At 40.4% G+C, this 23,546-nt stretch overlaps 1 protein-coding gene and 1 non-coding gene across 2 annotated transcripts in view; one reads left to right on the forward strand and one right to left on the reverse strand.

The window, feature by feature from the left end:
* Positions 1 to 862: 862 nt before the first annotated feature.
* Positions 863 to 23,546, forward strand: part of LOC121858558 (titin homolog) — a 43,664-nt gene continuing 20,980 nt past the window's right edge. The window contains exon 1 of the mRNA XM_042355047.1: positions 863 to 1,117. Within this exon, the coding sequence (XP_042210981.1) occupies positions 1,086 to 1,117 (32 nt within the window). The 5' untranslated portion in view covers positions 863 to 1,085. The remainder of the gene's footprint in view (positions 1,118 to 23,546) is intronic.
* Positions 7,837 to 7,908, reverse strand: Trnag-ucc. The gene has a single exon. It is a non-coding gene; the product is annotated as a tRNA-Gly (tRNA).

The raw sequence follows: 23,546 nt of genomic DNA on the forward strand, positions 1-23,546 counted from the left end.
AGAAAACGTGAAATACTCGAATGGTCTGGTTCACTAGCAACGCTCACAACACCACCTCTGTAAGTAGCGTGAGTAACAGTGACCATTGAGGAACTGATACAACAGGAACACTCACTTACCGCTCTCCACACTGGACGGTCAAAATAACGTATATTATCTCCCACAAATATAAAAAAAATTCTCTATGATACAGTGTTAGAGTGAAGCTGGATTAGATATTTATTATTACGATATAAGTCACTGGAAAACGACAATGACTTTATAGAAACCAGAACGAGTGTGTGCAATAATACTACAATGAAGTGTGTAAAGTGTAAAGTGAAAATAAAGTATACAAATAAAAAATAAATCGTATTATATATTCTGAGATAAATAATAATAACTACGATAAAGAAGAATAAATATAATAAAAGAAAGTGAATTAATTATTGACTAAAGTGTTTTAATATTTTTGCCTTAGTTACCCCCCGCCCCCCACACACTGAAGACATCAAACGTTTATTTAATCAGTGTTACATTATCATATTTATTCAGACTTATAACTAAACTGTTGTAATTTATTTTATTAACTATTTTTTAACGTGAAAGAACGATATTTTTTAGGGGGGGGGAGGGAGGGGGAATACTCTAGGGCAGTGTCAATGTTATATATTAAACGAGTGATGGATACATAGGGTAGAATGACATCACACTTGACTACATTAACATTCCTCCCCGTGGTATATTAACGCCAGGAGTCTGTGTATACTTGAGTGTGTTCAGCCGCTATACTAATATTGAAGACTAATTTTCTGTTTACATTTTCCTCCTTACCATAACTATTTTTATTTAAGCTCCGTGACTTATTAATAAATCTGGACCAATATATTAGTTATTGTTATTTGAATCAACAGTAATACAGCTAATTATATATATATATACTTCATGGGGGGGGGTTTACGCCCCCCTAACGACTTTATATAAGAAAGTAGCTGTCAGGACTAAAGTCTATTATCAAACTGAGAAAGTCGATATATTAGTGAATGATAAGTTGTAGAGAAACGAAAAAAATATTGTGAAAAGCGGCAGTGGATAGTGACGTCATCATGGCCACACAGGTGGAATTCCCACGGTACAGGTAATGTAAAAACACTCTGTTTGTTTGTTTGTTTGTTTGTTCTTTCTTGTTCTCCTTAATGACACAAATTGGGGAATTATTTTCTTAATTCTTCGCCACTGTGACATAATACAACCACCATTAGTCTTATCACTTTCTTATTGTTATTAAAGTCAGGTCATATTGGTGATATTTAATTAACATAACCTTACATAATATTGTTCTATATTGTTGTTCTCGGCTTCCTTAAGTTATGTATGTTAATATTTACTACTATTTTAGATATCCAGACTGTGACTTGCTACCCTGGGTATGTGTGGGTGGACATTAACAAAGCGGTATTTTAAAAGCTTCTATTGTGTCAACGAACACTTGTAAATTTCTTTCATGTCAGAGAATTTTTAAAAAATGTTCCAGTACAATAAAATGCTCCTTGACGCTTTCATTGTGGCATTAGTGATATGATATAGAGCTGTTTTGATCTTACGAATGTTAGGAACCCTTTTACCTGAGGATTAAACACCTAAATTCTAACCTAACCTAACCTAACCTAACCTAGCCAAACTTTAAATAATCCGCCAAATAAATCGGCTTTAGTATACATTTCTGGCTATAAAATGATTTACGGTGTACTGTATGGTAACTAGGATGTCTGTTTTGGCAACGAGTGAGTGAGGGGTAATGAGGGGAGGGGGTGATGGGGGAGGGGGGGTGATGGGGAGGGAGATGGGAGGGGTGATGGGGAGGGGGGAGGGGGGTGATGGGGGTGACGGGGGTAATGAGGGGGAGGGGGGGGATGGGGGGAGGGGGGTGATGGGGTAATGAGGGAGGGGGTGGGATGGGGGGAGGGGGTGATGGGGAGGGGGTGATGGGGGGAGGGGTGATGGGGGGAAGGGGTGATGGGGAGGGGGTATAGGGAGGGGGATGGGGAGGGGGTGATGGGGGTGATGGGGGTAATGAGGAGGGGGTGATAGGGGGTGATAGGGAGGGGTGGATGGGGTGATGGGGGTGAAGGGGGAGGGGTACGAGGGAGGGGAGATGGGGAGGAATTTCAGGAGAGGAATATAAAGTGGGGAAGAGGATTGTGGTGGAATCCTGGGATGTTGGAGGGGGGTGAGAGATGGTGGTGGCGGTGTCTGTAGTTCCCATTTTCACACCCCTCACCCTCCCTACAATACCCCTCCTCCTACCCACTTCCTTCACTCGAACCCTGTACACAACCTCCTGTTCATTATTGGTGATTCTGAACGTACTCAGATTCACTGACCTCATCACTCCATCCACTCCACCTCTTACTCCACCACTCTACTCCATCACTTTTCTTCACTCACCCCCTTTACTTCCTCCACTCAATCCCTCCACTCCACCTTCCCTCCCCACCCACTCCTCTCTCCCAAGGTTCCCTCCACTCTTCCTCCACTCCATCCTTCCCTCCACCTCAATCCTTCCCCTCCACTCCACCCCCTTCCCTCCACCCACCCTCTCCCCACAAGGTTCCCTCCACTTCCTTCCTCCACTCCATCCCTTCTCTCCACTCAATCCCTTCCCTCCACTCCACCCCTTCCCTCCACTCCACTCCTCTCCCCCACAAGGTTCCTCCACTTCCTTCCCTCCACTCAATCCCTTCCCTCCACTCCACCCCTTCCCTCCACTCCACTCCTCTCCCCTACAAGGTTCTTCCACTTCCTTCCCTCCACCCACTCCCTTCCCTACTCCCCATTAGCCACGGGTAAGAGACTAATAACCCACACCTTCCATCATACGTCCACCTCACACTGACCTCACCAATCAATTGACAATCTTACTCACCACCAAAACCTTTCAGTTATTGGTGTTTTGGTTCAACTCACAGCGAAGGTCAGAGTACGATTCACAAGGTCGACTTTTTATCAACACTCTTATAAATTCACGACTATTTACTCAAGTATCTCATTAACTAACATATTTTTCATATATATTACGAAAAAATATATCAAATATTAATCAGTAATCTATCACACGAGAGCAAAATAACGTGTGTGTTGTGGAATGGACGTGTGGGTGTTTCAATATTTTTAATTTATGTTCTCTATCATTAACTCTGATTTTATTCCTACCAACGACCAGCTGACAAGAATCTATGAATATTGATGCATTCTTGTATATTTTATTTATTAGTTTTAGTCTATCATTATTATTTTGGTTTAATCTTAGGAGTGTGTCTTGCCGGAGTGAAGAGTGGACTTCCAACACGATATATCCACACGAGGGTGAGCATCTTAACTCAATTTTCCCATAAACCAAAACAATAGGAAAATTTATGTAATATTTATATAATTAATGTTATATTATTCTGTATGTAACCGCAGAAAAGAAAATACTGTAGAAATATTTGTATTTATAAGGCACAAGACAAAAGACAACATTAGTTTATCCTAGGATGCGCCCGTTTTCTATGTTTGGTATAAATTCATCTATTTTCTTTGAACAATAATTTTATGGCATACTACTGCAGATTAAATATATGGCTCACTTTCCGCCGAGGCTAACCATACAAATTCCGTCACGTTATCTTTCGTTATAGCCGGTTCACTGTATACCTGTGTTAATTGACTATTTACATGTTAGATAATTTGTAAATACGTATGGTTATTTTACTGAATATCCATCCATCTATCTATCTATTAGCAATGGACTTGTTACGTGGAAAGCGTATTTTCGTAACGAAGATGAGAACCAGAGAAAACACAAACATCTTGACTACAGTTGGGTTTCTCTAATTACTAACGTTTAAAATCATTTACCATCATCAGAGCCTAATGAAGAAAACAAACAAGAACTTAAAAAAAATTACAGGTAATATACAATAAAAACGGAACATTATTCTACAATTTACCTTCCGCCAAATTTAAAAAAAGATCATTATAATTTAAAACCAATAAAACTGACGACAAACCTACGTACAAAACTAAAATCCGAAAAAAACTAAAATATACAGGAGGTAATACCTTAATTTAGACGAGCCTTAGTGAGAAAAACACCACAATTCACAGGAAACCATAACACAAATGGATGGCTTTACTTTATATTGATACAACTCTGGGTTTTGAAGACTAGTGTAAGAGAAATTTGTGGATAGAATTTATTGAGAAGCTTCTTAAGTTTGTTTCTAAGGGTGAAACTGAGTGGGCCAGTGTACGGGATGGTGAAATAGATAGAATATTAGGAACGGTGAGGCTGTGAGGGACCAAATAATCCTGTTAAGGGTTTGGTCTATATGAGAGCAGTATCTGTAAATCTCTTAGGGAAACCATTGTTAAAGAGTAGTTCCTTTATGTATTTCAGTTCAGTGTAGGATGTTTCATTATGACCAAAACGCTGAGTGGCGGAAAAAGTTAATGAAATAATGCAAACCTTTTGATACTGGATCATATAAACTGAGGAGACAATTTATTAATAAGTCTATCCACTCATCTACCTTAGTTCCCGTTGACGTTATGTAATCATTACGTTTTAGCAGTTTTAGTTACAAGAGACAAGATCATGATTCACTGGCGACCTGACCAACACAACGACCACCCCAACATGGCCGCCTTTACCTAAGACGTCTCGGGAAGGAAAAAAAAGTAAAAAAATAAATAAAAAAAAACAGAGGCAAAAACATAAAAAGAGAAATAACAGAAAAAACAGCAAAAAAGAAAAAAAAAGGGCAAAAAAGGTCAATTACAACTACTAGGTTGGATTCATAGTTTTCTCGTGATAAGGAACAACATTTCTTCCCTATAAGTCCCGGAAAAAAACAATAGTTTAGGCGATGGAATACAACCGCCCCATACGACCTCTCCTGACCTTGCTGATGTACGACGCATTGATAGAGAGGCGGAAGGCAAGATAGTAGACGAACATAACTCTTCTCCCTCTCTTCTTCCCCCCACCCTCTCCCTCTACCCTCTTCCCTTCCTCTCCTCCCCTCTTCCTCCCTCTCCTCCCTCCCCCTCCCATGAGCCAAGGAAAAAGAAACAGTAGAGGACCGTTGGACTAGAGACTACCCCCTAAGATACCATTGTCGTAATTAAATAGAACCCCAAGGACAGTGAAGGAGTTTACCAGCAGCTGCCACGCCACACCATCCAGGCCACACCATCCAGGCCACACCATCCACGCCACACCATCCAGGCCACACCATCCACGCCACACCATCCAGACCACACCATCCAGGCCACACCATCCACCATCCAGACCATCCACGCCACACCATCCAGGCCACACCATCCAGGCCACACCATCCAGGCCACACCATTCACGCCACACCATCCAGGCCACACCATCCAGGCCACACCATCCAGACCACACCATTCACGCCACACTATTCCCGAGCTATATCACGAACTCCAAGGTCAGTGGACGCTCTTAGGAGATTTTCACTGATTTGTACTTAGATTTTCCTTCTGTATGAACGCACTTATAACACACTTTACACTCTTTGAACACACGTAAGCCACAACTAACCCACGCACTTATAATACTCTTAACGCACTCATATAAAGCCAAAAATAAATAAAAATTACTCATAAGTTACTTCCCAAGACCATTGTTATTATGTGTATGTGTGTGTGTGTGTGTGTGTGTGTGTGTGTGTGTGTGTGTGTGTGTGAGGGAACACTTGGGTGACAATGAAGGCTGTCGTAGTTAACCATTTATTTTTTATTTAGTTCTATACATATCCAACCATTATCAACTACGGTTTAACTACGGCAGTAATATAAACAAAATGGAATAATTGATGTTTGTTTTGGTGAGTGAAGGTCCGTGTTTACAATCGTGGTCATCCAAACAGCTACAGCAATTACAATATATCACAATACAATCACGTCATTTATAACCTAACCTAACCAAACCAGTCATAACCTAACCTAACCAAACCAGTCATAATCTAACCTAACCTGACCTGACCTAACCTGACCTAACCTAACCAAACCAGTCATAACCTAACCTGACCTGACCTGACCTAACCTAACCAAACCAGTCATAACCTAACCTGACCTGACCTTACCTAACCTAACCTACAGTAATCAAACTTTCACAACAAAAAATCATACAAAAATAATCTTGACTCAATTGGTAAAACGAGAATCAAGATTTACTGTATAGAAAACAATATCAATATTAATTATACTAAGGTGAAATTATTACAGGTGTGAGCAGGTGTAGTGATGATTGGTGGTGGGAGGTGAGTGAGTGAGACAGAGGAGAGGCCACAACAAACCATCGCATGATGTTAATTACACAATAATTACATATCATTAATCTGGCGCATTAAAGCAAAGAGAGGCAGACACGCTTATTGAGTTAACTAGTGTGTGTGTGTGTGTGTGTGTGTGTGTGTGTGTGTGTGTCATGAAAATACAATCAATTATCTCTTAGCTTTCAACACCTGCTAACACCTCCTGCAACAATCATTAACCCTTGCAATAATTATTCAACCCCTGACCTCCCTCATACCCTTGCAACATCCAACAATTCTTGCAATATCCTTCAACATCCTACAGCCTAACTTAACCCCTGCAACATTCTTCAACCTCTGCAATATCCTTCAATATCCTGCAACATTCTTTAACGTCTGCAACCTCACCTAAATCCCGGCAGCATCTCGTGTTTAGGTCAGATAAGCCGAGAGAAAAAAATGCTTCAATCCACCAGTAGGGAGGGGTAGGAGGGAGAGGTAGGAGGGAGGGGTAGGAGGGAGGGGTAGGAGGGAGGGGTAGGAGGGAGGAGGGAGGAGGGAAGGATGGTGGGAGAGGGGGAAGGTTACAAGAAGGAGGGGGTAGAGTTTGAATGCGGGATGGAGGGGAGAAGAAAGGGAGCAGGAGGAAGGGAGGTAGGGAGGGACGGGGGTAGGGAGCAGTTCTTCAATGGCTCTGACTTCCGGGTTGTCGTGTCTTTGTTGTGTGTGTGTGTGTGTGTGTGCGTGTGTGTGTGTGTGTGTGTGTGTGTGTTAGAGGATTATATGTGTACCTACGTGTGTTATGTGTGAGGGGGGCTGCACTACATATATTAAACATTTCTTAACAGTTTTGAAATTCCGAACTAAGGTGTAATACTGCGTCTCTCATCACAGGTAGCGGCCCACCAGGTGAGTCAACCTCTACTGGGAAACACCGTCATATATCAAACCTTGAATTATTTTTCTAGAAACCAATATAAAGACTAAGCGGGTCATCTGAAGCTTAACCTGGAGATTAAGCTAACCTAACCTAACCTAACCTAACCTTTGTGAATCACGTGTCATATTAGTAAACTCGGAGTCAGTTAGAGGTCTCGCGTGGCGGTCACTGGCTGTTGTCGTGTCGAGGAATGTTATTTCTTTATTCTGTAAATAACACGAAAGTTAACAGACTGATGCGCGGGTCATGTATCATGTTGTTGGCGTGAAGTAACGTGACACACACACACACACAGTATAAGACAAAGAGTTACTGTGTCTGTGTACAAACTGCTGTAGACAAGATAGATACTGTAGACTGGGGCGGGAGAGGGGGCAGGGTCTCACCTCTCCTACACACGCTCAAACTTTACCTAACCTAACTCAAATCCCTGGGCAGCACTAGTGAGAGAGAGTTATAGAAAGAAAGAGAGTTAGGGGAATGAGAGAGAGTTAGGGGAATGAGGGAGAGTTAGAGGAGAGAAAGATAAAGAACGTCAATGATCTTAGAATATAACTCAAGTTTCTCACGAGTCGAGGGAAAAAAATGAACACTGATTGCGATGGCCGGGAATCGAACCCGGGTCAACTGCTTGGAAGGCAGCTATGCTCACCACTATACCACCATCGCCTTGTTCACATGATCGGAGTAGATGACTGATACAAACCCTTCCTACCTCACCTCACCTTCCCACAACTTTCCTACCTTCCCTCACCTCCCTCCCTCACCTCCCTCCCTCCCTTACCTCGCCTCCCTCCCTCACCTCCCTCACCTCACCTCCCTCACCGCCCCATCGTGTTATCGGGGCTTAAAACACGTCACGGAAAAAATAATTAAAGAAAAACTCAAAATTCTACCGTTACGTAATAGACTGAAATCATCTTACTAAATAAAAGTGTCTGTCTGTCTGTCTGTCTGTCTGTCGTCTGTCGTCTGTCTGTCTGTCAACAAAAATGTCCTTATCTATTATTATTGTTATTATTATTATTATTATTATTATACCTAAAGAGAGAGAGATACCGTACGCACATTTAACACAGATAGCTTGATAATTATCGTACCCAGTCACCCTGCCGACCTTGTTCTTCCCCCCTCCCTCCCCCACACACACAACAATTAACATCGTACAATAACACGGATAAATTGCCGTGCTTTTAACATTATCACCCCGACTGTGAAATATCATCGTTAACAGTGAGAAAAAAAAATTACGTCGATGGATGATTTCGCTAATGACAAAAAAAAAAGGTCAATTAGGTAACGAACGAATTAGGTTTGTGTTATTTGCGAGGTTGGCGTGGTAGGGAGGGAGGTGAGGGAGGGAGAGGGAGGTGAGGGAGGGAGAAAGGGAAGGGAGAAGAGATTTGATTGTGATGACGCAGTGCAAAGGTTTAGTATAGTTTAGTCCATCTTGGGTCGCCCTGGTGAAATATTTGCCCTCAACACGCCACAAAAGCCTTGGTAGAGAGAGAGAGAGAGAGTACGAGCAGGTGTAGGTAGTGTAAGAGGAGAAGGAGGGGAAGGAGAGAAAGAATAAGAGACAGGAGGGATTAGACAAAGAGTGACAAGAAGAAGGGGAAGAAAGAAAGACAGAAGGGGAGAGAAGAAGAAGAAATGGAAAGACGGAAAGTGAAGGAATGAAAATGAGAGGGAAGCAAGGTTAAAGGAGAGGAAATGAGGAAGAAGAAAGAATGGGAAGAAAAACGGGAGGAAGGAGGAATAGGGTAGATGATGATGATAATGATGATGACGATGACAGAAAAGAAGCTATGAATAAGGTGTAAAGTATAAACATACCTTATTTGTCACGGATGGACGAACTTTGCCTCTATACTAATAACAATTCCACCTTTGCTGTCCTGTGTTCGGTAATTGATGAAGATAATGACATAATGACTTAGATATTGTCACAGAAAACTTCCTAGTCTCTACACCGCCATGATATGATAACAAAATGACCTTTAATTACAAAATCATTGAAGATTGGTCAAATCAAATTCAGGTATAACGATTCTGAAAAGTTTTTTGGGGAGAGGGATCACCTGGAGATTAACCCTCCCATGCAGGTTAAGTCAGGTTAAGTCAGGTTAGGTTAGGTTAGGTTAGGTTAGGTACCTTTCCGAAAATAGACACGACTCACCTAACAACACAACTAAAGGTAATTTATCAGTATATAAATAATACCAGTTTGTCAAATATTAATTACGCATCACAGGTAAAAAACCCTTATATAATAATACTCTATAATAATACTCAAAACAAATATTAAACTTGGGGAATAAATCAGAGGAATAGTTTACGATGTGTGTGTTGACTGTCTTGGCTCAGGTGAGAGGACAGGAAGATTAGTTTTTACGAAAGATTAAAAATTCTAATCATCAGTATGTGGGGTGACCTGATCCACACAGAGGAGGGATCACTGACCTCCTGGTGGTGACCTCTCTCTCTCTCTCTCACACACACACACACACACACACACACACACACACACACACACACACACACACACACACACACACACACACACACACACACACACACACACACACACACACACACACACACACAGCAGCTTCTCAGGAAAACTCCCTAGTTAATATTAAGGAGTTTAATCATCAGATAAAACACTAAAACATAACGTGTATGTATGTATGTATGTACTGTATGTATGTTCTGATAAAAACGAGGCGACACAACGAGTGAGGAAGACTTACGGTAAAAAGATTTGCCACAATGACCAGCGACATTTGTTACGGTGTGGGGGCACTGCGTGTGAGGAGACTGTGCTTTACACCCAAGTAATAGTTCCCTGTCAGTGCTGATGTGGGCCGTCGGCATTGATTTCGTCTCTTGATAAATGCACGCTGTTTATCTTGCTTGCGGAGGGATTTTATTTTTGTTTTTTTGTTTTTTTATGGTTGTAATTACTTTTGAGCCATAGGGAATAAGTAAGGGTTTACCTGATGGAATTTAAGATCGTTAATTAAAGCCAGTGTAAATAGGAACTTGGCGAATTCAAGATGGCCACGTCGCTAGAGATCACAGTCCTAAGTTAAAGAAAATAATAATAATATGACGATGATGATGATGATGATGATGATGATGATGATGATGATGACAAAAGAAACTAAATCTACCACCTTACATTAGCGTTGACCCCTACAGCATGAATGAACCAAACTAATTGCCCATCACAGCACATCCATCATTACAAAAACCTTGATATATGACACTGAGCTTATAATAACACACGGTCATTACTCACAATATATCGAGACATGAACGAGTCTTATACCAGAACTGATGACTCCCACCTCTACCCCCCCCCCGAGATTCCGTGAACATTCGTGACGTTTATCATAAGTCAATGTATATTTCCGCGTATCTACAGTCCGTGTGTGGCTTTGACCTTGACTTAACGAAAGGTAATCACTGAATATCTGAGTAATAACAGCACACCTGGTTCATAACAGCACACCTGGTTCATAACAACACACCTGGTTCACAACAACACACCTGGTTCATAACAACACACCTGATTCATAACAACACACCTGGTTCACAACACCGAGTTATTCATCCCTCCCTTACAGAGATTCATCATGCTACCTGTGTGTAACCTTGTCTGTCTATTGATCTGGTGTAGAGGTCAGTCAGTGTCAGTCAGTCAGTTCATCATTATGGGAGAGAATACATCCACTAGTGTTGTATTTTAATTATATAATACAACTTTTAGGATGATTCTGTTTTATAACCTAACCTAACCTAACCACGACTGCAATACTAAATATATAGGATATTTTACTGTACTGAGAAAACACAAGGAATTGATTGATTTCTTCGATAATATGATTGAGTCTCCCCAATTAAGGGCGGATCCAGGAATATCAAAAGGGGAGGGAGGGCAAGAAGTTTTGGGTGGGGGGAACAAGGCGAACCCCACCCAGCTGGGGGTTGGGGAGGTTTCCCCTCCCCATCCCCCCCAACCAGAATGTTTTTTTGAAATCTGATCAAAATCTTGGGCATTTTAAGGCCATTTTGAAGCTATGTGGACTTGAGATTAGGGGATATTCTGAGGTCAATAGTAATTACTTTTTACTATACAAAAATACCTGAGTACAATACTGCAATAAAGAAAAAGTAATGGATTTTTCTGATGATAAGGGGTTCCGGACCCCCAGGAACCCCCCCGGGATCCGCCCCTGCTCCCTGAGTGTCCCTACCAAGCGATAAAAACTTGTTTGGCCGCTCAGTCATAACTAAAACATAGAAACAGAGTCAGTGAACCTTGTCTCCCTTAAACCACGTATCCTAAACCACTCCTTAAACCAACTTAAAATTTAATAAGCACATCCTTATCGTCTTGTGAATAATCTATCATGACTTAACAAGGAAAACACCTGAAGAAATTTGTCGTACTTGCCCAATAGACACACTTGACCTCATATATACAGTAAAACACTATAATAAAATACTTACTGAATTTATGTGATATATCCATCTAACTCCTTCACCCACCCACCCAGCCATAAGAAAGTTACAATGGTATTTTATTACCGTCTGTGTGAAGGAAAATGAGAGGGGCACCTGTCTACTCCAAGGGGCACTCGGCGACTACTCAAAGCACAGGTGTTCGTTACCTTCGTCTCATAACAGGTATTGAGATGAGGTATTTCATTCTGACCACGTAAGGGAAACTTTAAGGAAGGGTGTGTGTGTGTGTGTGTGTGTGTGTGTGTGTGTGTGTGTGTGTGTGTGTGTGGGTGGGTGTGTGTGTGTGTGTGTGTGTGTGTGTGTGTGTGTGTGTGTGTGTATTATTAACATACCATAGTTCTTCATGATATAAAGCTACATTCCTCATATTTAAGCAATTATTATATCAAGTAATGGAGATACTCAGAATTCCTGTATAGACATTAGTTAGTTAGTTATTGAAGGATAGAAAAATAGGGTAGGGTGTCTAAACTGCAGATGATCCTAAGAAAAAAAAAAGAATGTTATTGTCACAGGAGCAACAGAGTGTTTCCGAGGAAGTCAGGTGGGTCAGGGGGGGCGGGTGGGTCAGGGGGGGCGGGTGGGGGTAGAGGTCAGGGTCAGATATCCCACACTATATAGAAAATAATATACCGATCAACTCCTCTATTATTGATGATAAATCGTAAATAGACTCAGTAATGGACCAGGTTTGTGTGACTATTAATCTTCTTACCTGTCACCCAGCCCCATCAGAGCTGTGACCAATAACATTCTTTCATAACAACAGAGTAATTAACCTTGAAAGCCATAACACTCTACTAATAACACTACTAATAACCCTCTACACAAGTTACACTCGGTTGATACAATGCAGAAATTTTAGCTTCTTGGAAAATAAAATTCGTGTGTTTTTTTTTTTTAAGGGAAGTAATTGTTTGTTCCAGGAAATCCCATATACCCAAGGCAGTTGTCTCTTGTTCCCAGAAGTACACCTGACACTAGTTCCTTGTTGGATGGACAAAGGCGGTGAGGGTAGGGTGTGTGAGGTGTGGTAGAGAGGAGAGGAGAGGAGAATAAAGTACAGTAGAGTAAACCAGAGTAGAGTAGAGTAAAGTAGAGTAAATTAGATTAAAATTAGAGGAAAGAAAACTCACCCCACCTCAACGTGACGCCTCAGCAAAAAATGTTAATCTAGATTTAATAACAGAATAACTCAGGTAATCTTCCCTCGTTGTAACATTTTTATTTCAATTTTTTTTTTCACTTAACTTTTATCGATATTTGAAACACTCCTTTGTGAAGGAAATTCCAGTATAATTAAACAATATTCTGGCCCAGCTTTTGTTGCTCTTATTTTACCTTCGTTCACTACACCTGTGTTTTTTTTAATTAACACCTTATACTCTGGGTGAACAGGTGAAAGACACAGGTAGGTAGAGGTCTTAATTCACATGATAAGGGAGGAACAGCGGGCCTTATCTATCCTTATTAATAATGTTGGCATTATAATTGTGAATATTTATCCAATCTCGTCTGCTATATATCATCTACCTTATTCCATCCTCACTATAATAATAATAATAATAATATCTGCGGACTTTAAATATATAACATGAATATTCACCACCACCTTACATGTTATTCTGCATTTACTCATGTCATTAATCACGATAATATCATAGTTGAAGATAAAAAGTGCTTCCAGCCCCCAAAAATACAATTAACACGGAAGTAACAAAACCAGATCATCGCAGTGTGTGTGTGTGTGTGTGTGACAGCATCAAGATTCTTACGTGGACAGGTGATGCACAAATTATCCTCGTGTCGTGAGCATGAAAAATTGGGGAAGATATAAAATATACCCACCTTCTACCTCCTCCTCCCCCACCTCCACCTCCCCTACTCACCCCCCAACCACGAGTAGGGGAGAATGGCTGACAGACTCTGCATGACACTAATGTGATTTTCAATGCCGACCTTGGGCTCCTGTCATGCCTAACTCTCTTCGTGGTCTCTGGCAACACACATGTTTACAACTAATCTGATTCATACGTCATAATAAGTTTGTTGGTTTGTCTTCACACCACAAACACACACGCGGGCTCTGTATACTTGTTTTTTGTTTGTTTGTTTGTTTGATTGAAAAAAAAAATTCTATATTATCAAAAAATTCAGGTGTGATTTACGGCCTAATTAACAGGTGGATAATCACGTCATCATTACACTTCCCATAATTATTTTCTCTCTTCATCCATCTCTCTTTCATCCACCTCTTCATCCATCTCTCTTTCATCCATCTCTCTTTCATCCAACACTCTTCATCCATCTCTCTTTCATCCACCTCTCTTTCATCCATCAAGTAATCTACGTCTCTCTTATTACCGTAGAAACATTTAAGAAAAACACCTTCGTAATAACCTTAGTCCATCTGTATTCCTGTGCTCTACCAACTAAGGCACATACACAGGGCATCATACACAGGGCAGCATACACAGGGCAGCATACACAGGGCAGCATACACAGGGCAGCATACACACATGGATCTAGTATACAGACAGATACACATATACACGGGAGAAAGCATACACACACACACGGGGTTGTATAGCGCAAAGGGGGGGAGTATTCACCAGATAGTATAGAGGGAGACATGAGGTCATTAATACAGGCTGCATACACAAAGACCAACATACTGCATACAAGTCATCATACACACAGGGGGAAGGAAGGAAGGAAGGAAGGAAGGAGGCGAACAAAAAAGAGGGGAGGGAGGGGAAGGAAGGAAGAAAAGAAAGGGAAGGGAGAAGGAAGGGAGGGAAGGCATACACGCGATCAAGTATACAGTTATACATACTCAAGGACCTGACATACGAGGAAAGACTGACACAATATACACACACACACACACACACACACACACACACACACACACACACACACACACGAGTAACTTTTGTTTGTCTTTGTCTGAGTAATAAACTGGTCTATGTAATCGTATATTAATCACTATAATTACCTGTGTGTCTTGAACTAATTAATCCCCTGTACTGTGAACGATATCCTGCCCTGAATTCCCTCACACTGTTAACAAGAACGAAATAGTGTTTATGAAGATTCACTAATATTTCTAAGTGTGTGTGTGTGTGTGTGTGTGTGTGTGTGTGTGTGTGTGTGTTGTTGTTGTTGTTGTTGTTGTTGTTGTTCTACACCTTGGTCAGCTCCACGCACATTGGCTCCTCCCCCTAGCTGGCATTACGCTCCGCCCCATTTCCACAAAACCCCAAGTGACGTCCCTAACTCTCTCAGTCAGTTACCTAACTCGTGAGTGAGAGCATCGACCTCGCCCATCGCTTTAGTCTTCAGTGATCGTGGTGAGTGTTGCTTTTCTGCCTACCCCCTCCTTGCTTTTATACCCAACCCCCCCTCATAAATATTAAATTACTGATGATTGGTAAAGGCCTATGTACTAACCTACAATACAGTTACTTAATAGACCTAGGTTATTAATGTGCAGGTAATACTAATTGGATTCACCTGATTTACATTTAATATTACTTTGTCACCTTAATTTTTTTTCCTCGTGGACTTCACACAGGTAAGCCCATAAGGTGAGTTGATTACTATCCAGGTGTATGATTATTATTATGACTATTTGAACCAATTAATTATTTTTCTCTTTTTTTTGTTCTGATTAAAAATGGGATGACATGAGAGATTAGGTCAGGTAAGTTAGGTTAAGCTAGATTAGGTTAGGTTAAGCTAGATTAGGTTAGGTTAAGCTAGATTAGGTCAGGTTAAGCTACATTAGGTTAGAGTATTTAATCATCAGTTGCAACAGGCTAGGGTGTCTAATTTTCATGTGACCTTTTTGCTTCCTATTACAAATACTTAAAAAATAACTAAATAATATAATTTTATGCCACCAAACTAAGAAGAGCTGGGACTGCGTGTCTCCTCTCACCACTGCCGAGGTTTATCCCAGCCCAGTGACGCCACGGATTCACATAAATACAGGTGTTATGTGACCGGCAATGACAGGTTGACTAGCACCACACACACACACACACACAAACGCAGATTCACACACATAAACGCATTCACAGATTCACATACACACAAATAAACGTAGATTCACACACGCACACTCACACACATTATGCAGATTAGTACAGGATTCCAGGCAGGTATTTTTGTTACACTAAAGAATGACTCCACACACGAATTTATTATAGATTAAGTTTCACGTAAATCGTTAATATTAAAACTCTAAAAGGAATGAAATATTTTATGTTACTTGTCGTGCTGTTATTAGTGAAATATAATAGACGATATACCTGGGAAATACTATTGGTCTCTATATAATCTGTCTGTATGAATGATATAAAAAGGATGTTATTGCTATTAGATTTGAATTCAAATTGGAATTAAAATCTGTATTAAAACTGAATTAAAATCTGTACTAAAACTCGTATTAAAAATTTACTTCGTTATCCACGGCACTGTATAACGAAGTCATTGACGTCATGAAGACAAGTCCGAGGAATGCCATCTGCCCAACACACAGGTAACTCACAGGTGTACAGATGAGGTAACCCACAGGTGTACAGATGAGGTAACCCACAGGTGTACAGATAAGATAACCACAGGTGTACAGATGAGGTAACCCACAGGTGTACAGATGAGGTAACCCACAGGTGTACAGATCAGGTAACCCACAGGTATGCAAGATGAGAGTAACAAGTCTCCCACAAGCAGGTACCACCTCACAGTAGGCGTGAACAGCACCTGAGTTTTTACCTGGAGCTCCCGTTCTCCTATCTTCACCTAACATGCATTTAGAGACATAAATTAGCTATACCATTACAGAGACATAAATTAGCTATGCCATTACATTCAGAGACATAAATTAGCTAACCATTACATTCAGAGACATAATTAGCTATACCATTACATTCCAGGAACATAAATTATTACCATACATTCAGGGGAACATAATTAGCTAACATTACATTCAGACATAAATTAGCTAACCATTACATTCAGAGACATAAATTAGCTATACCATTACATTCAGAGACATAAATTAGCTATACCATTACATTCAGAGACATAAATTAGCTATACCATTACATTCAGAGACATAAATTAGCTATACCATTACATTTAGAGACATAAATTAGCTATACCATTACATTTAGAGACATAAATTAGCTATACCATTACATTCTATCTAGTTAATATAAAAAATCCAAATCGTTGTTTTTACTCAGTGATCTTTATGTTAACTTCGGGAACGTTTATCAGTGAAAGTTTATAGATATATTTACTCGACATAAATACAGACTTCGACCTTATTTACGTCCCTATTAGCTGATTAATGGGCACGATTTTACCTCCCCCCCCCCCTGAAACCTTGTTAGTTATCGCTTAATTGGGAATGATTTGGGAAATAATTGTGTTTATTACGAACGACCGCAGACTGATGGCGACACACACACACACACACACACACACACACACACACACACACACACACCAAAAAAGATAATCCCTTGCGGTTGAAATAAAGTGTGGAGCGGTAAGAGATGTTTTGTGTTCTCAGTTCCCACACGCGAAGATGACGTCTGTGTGTGTGTGTGTGTGTGTGTGTGTGTGTGTTCAACTTTAAGGCGCTTTGCTTCCTATTTCTACTGCGGAAATGAAATGGCGTCTCTCTCTCTCTCTCTCTCTCTCTCTCTCTCTCTTATATAACCACATTCTAGATAAGATGTAGAGTGAATAAGCTAAAATCAATGAATAAATATGAGAATGAATGATACATAAATTTGCATCCTGTGGCCGTACTCTCATAAAAAGTAATAAACAGATTCTGAGAGAGAGAGAGAGAGAGGCCACACACTCCGGTCCGTTTCTCATTTTTTGCGCGGGAGAATCTGATACGCCTTATATCCACTAAACAAAATAAACAACTTACGCACGCAAGAGTATGAGCCCGTCTTAATACTCATGCGCAGAGTGTATACAGTAGCAGTTTGTGACTAGAATCCACGACATATCTAACCAAATTGTATTTACGATCTTGAGATGGAATTTTGCTTTATTTTTAATGGTCGAATATTGCATTTAATAACGTAGAATATGTGTTTAAAGTACACAGTATATCGTCCCGCTGTTGCATCCTAGAGGGGCTGACACACATACACACACACACACACACACACACACACACACACACACACACACTTTGACCTCTGACCTCATTTCGTAAAGAATGCGGAAATACCTGGTTGTTTCTCGTTTACCTCCATGTGATAGAACCACTTGGTCTCATGCACATTGGGGAAGCTCGTCCACACCTTCATTAAATATTTTCTGTGTGTTTGGAGGTTGTTGAAGTTAGGGATGTGTTCAAGGGATGTTCTTGGTGTTAGGGATGTGTTCAGGGGATGTTCTTGATGTTAGGGATGTGTTCAGGGGATGTTCTTGGTGTTAGGGATGTGTTCAGGGGATGTTCTTGGTGTTAGGGATGTGTTCAGGGGATGTTCTTGATGTTAGGGATGTGTTCAGGGGATGTGTTTCTTGATGTTGGGGATGTGTTCGAGGATGTTCTTGATGTTAGGATGTGTTCAGGATGTTTCTTGTTGTTCAAGGATGTGTTCAAGGGATGTTCTTGGTGTTAGGGATGTGTTCAGGGGATGTTCTTGATGTTAGGGATGTGTTCAGGGGATGTTCTTGGTGTTAGGGATGTGTTCAGGGGATGTTCTTGGTGTTAGGGATGTGTTCAGGGGATGTTCTTGATGTTAGGGATGTGTCCAAGGTTTGTTCACGAAATGAGGAAGAGTTATTAACAGATCAAACGAGTCAATCTTCCGTTCATATACAGTTAAGGAACAAATCATCTGTTTTGTACCATTTTTATACCAGAGGCAACTACTGTTATTATGCGGTAAAGGAATTAAAACTTCTGTTATTATGTACGGTCAGGGTGTAAACTGTTATTATACGGTCAGTGGGATAAGGCTCTCTATTACGGTCAAGGTTAAATAATCTGTTACTGTGCGGTCAAGGTTAAATTATCTGTTACTGTGCGGTCAGGGTTAAATTATCTGTTTACGGTCAAGGTTTAATTATCTGTTACTTTGCGGTCAAGGTTATATTATTTGTTACTGCGGTTAAGGTTAAATTATGTTACTGCGGTCAAGGTCATTTTTTTACTGTAGTCAAGGACAAGGTTACTGCTATTTTGTACATTACCGCACAAGACTACAGACCTGAGGGAATCGTGTGACTTCCACCCCTCCCGTCTGCGTGTCTCAACAGATGCCTTCGAAGTTAATCAAATCCTTTCAAACACTATGAAAAAATATAATAATAATAAAATAAAAAATCTATCTTATCACATCTTTTTGTTAATTCTTTCAAGGACACGTCAAGCAAATATTCCAAATTGCTATTAAATCACATGAACATTTCTAGTGAGTGATTTACCCCGTAGCGTGGGGTTTTTTTTTATAATGTAATAACTCATGCAAGAACATAATAGCAAATATTATCTTTGGTCTTACGATTCATTGTTGTTTTTTTTTCTGACGTTTGTTTTCGTTCGCCATTACTCATTAGAATCCGACTCCCGCTCACGAACACCAATGGATTATGAAAACGTAAACAACACTATTATTTCGAAGTTTTCTTTGTGCTTGATGGCTTCAGGCATTTGGGGTTAAGGTTAAATTAATTCCTTGATGGTATTACTCTTGTGGACGTGTGCGTGTAGGTGTAAAAATAATTAATGTTTCAGTGGGTTATGTTGACGTCACCCCCCAACACGACCTACATAAGTAAAACAAACACCATTAGGGTTCACCTGAAGATTAGCGCCCCCAGATTATATCACCAGATGATTAAATATTGTCAAGCAAACCGGGGTCAATGAATTCAGTGTTTATTGGCCTTGGGGTTAAGAGGTCATAAAGGTCAAATAACAAAAGTCCCTAAGGTTAGCCCAGAGGTCACCAGCCCCAGGATTACGTGCTAATACCACAAGATCCAGGAAACAACAAAGTCTTATGCCCTCCCCCCCAATACTAGGTCACGCGGCACCCTAAAAGACCTTCCAATATTATGCCACCGTCTCCTTTACTGTGCCTTATATATTATTTATACGTATAGGGAGTGGTGGTTCTATAAGCCGACTATAGGTTGCATTTGGTGTTTTATGGCTCAGGTTATATATATTGTATATGATTCAGACGTCTTTATGTTAGGTAAGGTGTGTGGTAGGGCAGCAGGATGAGACGTGAAGTACAGAAGCATAAGGTAAAGCAGGAGAAACAGCAGAAGGAGGCACAGAGCACAGCAGCAGGCACAGAGCACAGCAGGAGTCATGACGTGACGTTCTACACCTCGCATGTTACTCCAGGTCGCTGCCAGACTTAGGGAGGAGGAGGAGCACACAGTAAACACCACCAACATTCTATTGCCCCTCTCTTTTATACGCCGGTGGAACACGCTCTGGGGGGCTCAATGGCTCTTTGTCTCTCCTGGTGTAGTGATGGAAACTCTAAGGGGCTACTTGTGTCTTGTTCGTGAGGACTGACGTATAGTAGGAGCTCTATAGACTCTAGTTGAGCTCTGTACGTGAAGGTTGACTCTAGCTCTCTACCTTGTACGTGTTGGCTAACGTTTAGACGAGGCTGAAGGTAATAGTCAGGGAATTCTCATTAAGGTCAATTATGATTTACGTCTTAATGTGTAGAGACAAGAGGCGTGTTTTAGGGGGATTTACAAGGTCTTCGTTCATTATCTTCTTCTTCCTTACACTTCTTCGTTATCTTTAATCTCCTTTACTCGTGTGTCATATTTCTCCCTTCTCATCTCTACCTTCATAACACCTCACTTCTCTCTCCTCACTCCCGCCCTCACACCTCATCTATCTACCCTCACATATACACACACATACCGACAAAATGAAGCGCGCGCACACACACACAGGACGGGTCAATTAGGCCGATGTATAAAGCCACATGTCGTGTCAGCGGGCGATTAAAGCCTGGGTTTGTCCACCTATTATCAGTATTATGCTGGCGTAGTCTGACTCACCTGACCTCTCATCAGAAGCAGCATAGGTCAGTTACGCCACCTCCGACACACACACACACACACACACGCAGTACAGTTTGTTTTTTGTTCATGACTAGTCTCAGATTGACAGACTGTGTGGTGTGGACTGACAGACTGGCTAACTTGACTGAGTCTCATGCTCGAGCTTTTAACTGACTGGTTAAGTACCTCACCTGGATATGACCGACTAGCTGACTGTTTTTTAGGATGGCAACTGACTGGACTGGTTACTGACTGAGGGTTGACTCGTGTACATGGGGTTCTACTTGTGATCAGTCAGGTAGACTACTAATGACTGATAGAAGCCCAGGTGTTGATATATGGGTTAATGAGGCACACCGCACCTGTATTCCTTACATCTCACCTGTTCCTCTCACAACTCACCTGTCATCTCACCTGTTCCCCTCACAAATCACCTGTCCTCTCACCTGTTCCCCTCCAATCACCTGTCCCTCACCCCATCAGTCCTCTCACCTGTCCCTCTGACCCCCCCCAACCCATCTATACATATATTACCACTACTCGAGCCTATATTAGCATACACCTGAGTGTAGTTTTAGCTCGTCACAATTTTAATCCAACTTGTAAATGACATTCAAAAATTCCTTCTTGTTATAAATATCAATAATGACAAGAATTACTTCCCCCAAAAATCCTGGTGGCCTCGCGTGGTATAGGTTTAGTTAGGTGACTGAATAATGTAAATTCTTTTCCACAACCAAGAATCTCCTAATTGTCAGCAGTAAGAATTGTTTTGGTTGTCTTACGTGTGTATAATAGCAAGAATGACTGCATTTAAATCATTGGTCAGGCTACTGAGTGAAAGCAAAATCTCCTCGTGAACAAAGATAATGAAATGTTAGACGTAATTAAAGAGACAGGCAGACAGACAGATATAAAGAGAGAGAGAGAGACAACAAGAAGCCATTCCTAATATCTTTCTAAAGCTGTAGATAATAACACTGGCTAGAACACACAACAAAAAAGTCTCTGAAATTATGGACGTAAATAACCAACTGTGTTCTTCTTTAGCTTCCCTCAAAGTCTCACAAAGTATGAATGTAAATAATCCAACTGTGCTTTAAACATCCAGTAACTCAAACTTACGAACCCAAACATTTTATAAACTAACATTATATCTGTAAGGATTAACTCTAACATATTATTTTTTATATATATAATAGTGTCTTTGACCCTGTGACCCCCTCCCCTCTCACCCCCCAGAGAGAGTCTTCCCCTTTCCGTGTTATGTTATTGATGTTACCTCAACCCTCTACTGATTCCAATTGACTGACCTCAATAAACTGCCTTATATCTTGTGATCAGGTATAATATATAAGCATAATAGTTACATTTATTATAGGGAAAGATTTATAGTTATATTATACCAAAGTTTACCTTAATGTAATCAATTATAAAGAGTTGTTTTGTTTTGTCTTCTTTGTTTATAAAATTAGTTGGTTTTATTATATTTGATTAAGCTATTATCCCTTACATATTATCTCACCTTAAGATTAACCATCCTAATGCGAACATAACCTAACCTAACCTAACCTAACCTGAAGCTAACATAACCTAAGACCTTCAGGAAGAGTTAGGATATTTAATACTTGGTCATCATGAGTCCTTGAAATATCCTGCTGTGGTGATGAATGTGAACCTAAATTTAACGTGGTGAGGAGAGGCGAGGCGGTGGGACTAAAAAAAGGTGTAGCATATTCAACGCTTATTAGTGCGGTAGTCATAAATTGCCCCAGGAGTGAGGAGGAGGAAGACCAGGAGGACAGGGAGGAAGAGGAGCGGAGGAGGAGCACTTAATAGTCCCCCCCTACCCCAGCCCGTCTTTAGTCACAGAAAATGGACGAGGGAAAAAAATAATCCGTTTAATTAATAGGGAAACTATAATATTTTCCTTCGTCTATTGTAATTATACACGAAAATTCCTAGAAAATAAGTTGTCATTTCTTAGGATAATTCTGACTTAGATATATGTGATGTAACGGGTATCAATAAGTGTCTAAAATATATATATAAGTAATAATGTCAGATCTTCACTACAACAAAATTAGTTACAAAATGACCCAAGTCACGTCTTGGCAACATTGTAATAAAACATAATTTATTTATTAATTAACGCCAAGTCAACATAATATATTCTTAACACCGTCGTTATATTATTCAGTAAACATTATGACAGAAATTCAACATTATTAACATTATTAATACACAAGATTGGATTAAAATTTAACTCACGCTATAAAACAAAACACAATTGTCTATGTATAAAAATGAAAATAAAAGACTATAAACACGAAGAAAAATAAAATACTAAAACAAAACCAAAACACGTCCAGTTTCCACATTTTTACAAGCATTATAGGGTAGGTGGGGTGACACTTGTATCCATGAATAACACTGGTACCTGGTGATGACAGTCAATGGTGTTAAGTTAATGTGTGTTAAAGATGGTGTTTGTTGTAATATATGGGAACTGCTTGTGATTTAGTAGAGTAACACTACAGGTTTTTACAGGATGTGTGTGTTGTGTGTGTGTTTTATGTTAGAGAGAGACAGAGAGTCCCAACCTGTTAAAGTTCCCCATTTCTTCCCATAATCTCTATATGTGGTGGTTTAATTTATAAAATCAAAATTAACAAAACTTCCATCAAACT

The sequence above is a fragment of the Homarus americanus genome, unplaced genomic scaffold (assembly GCF_018991925.1).
Source record: "Homarus americanus isolate GMGI-L3 unplaced genomic scaffold, GMGI_Hamer_2.0 scaffold74, whole genome shotgun sequence".
Lineage (NCBI taxonomy): Eukaryota > Metazoa > Arthropoda > Malacostraca > Decapoda > Nephropidae > Homarus > Homarus americanus.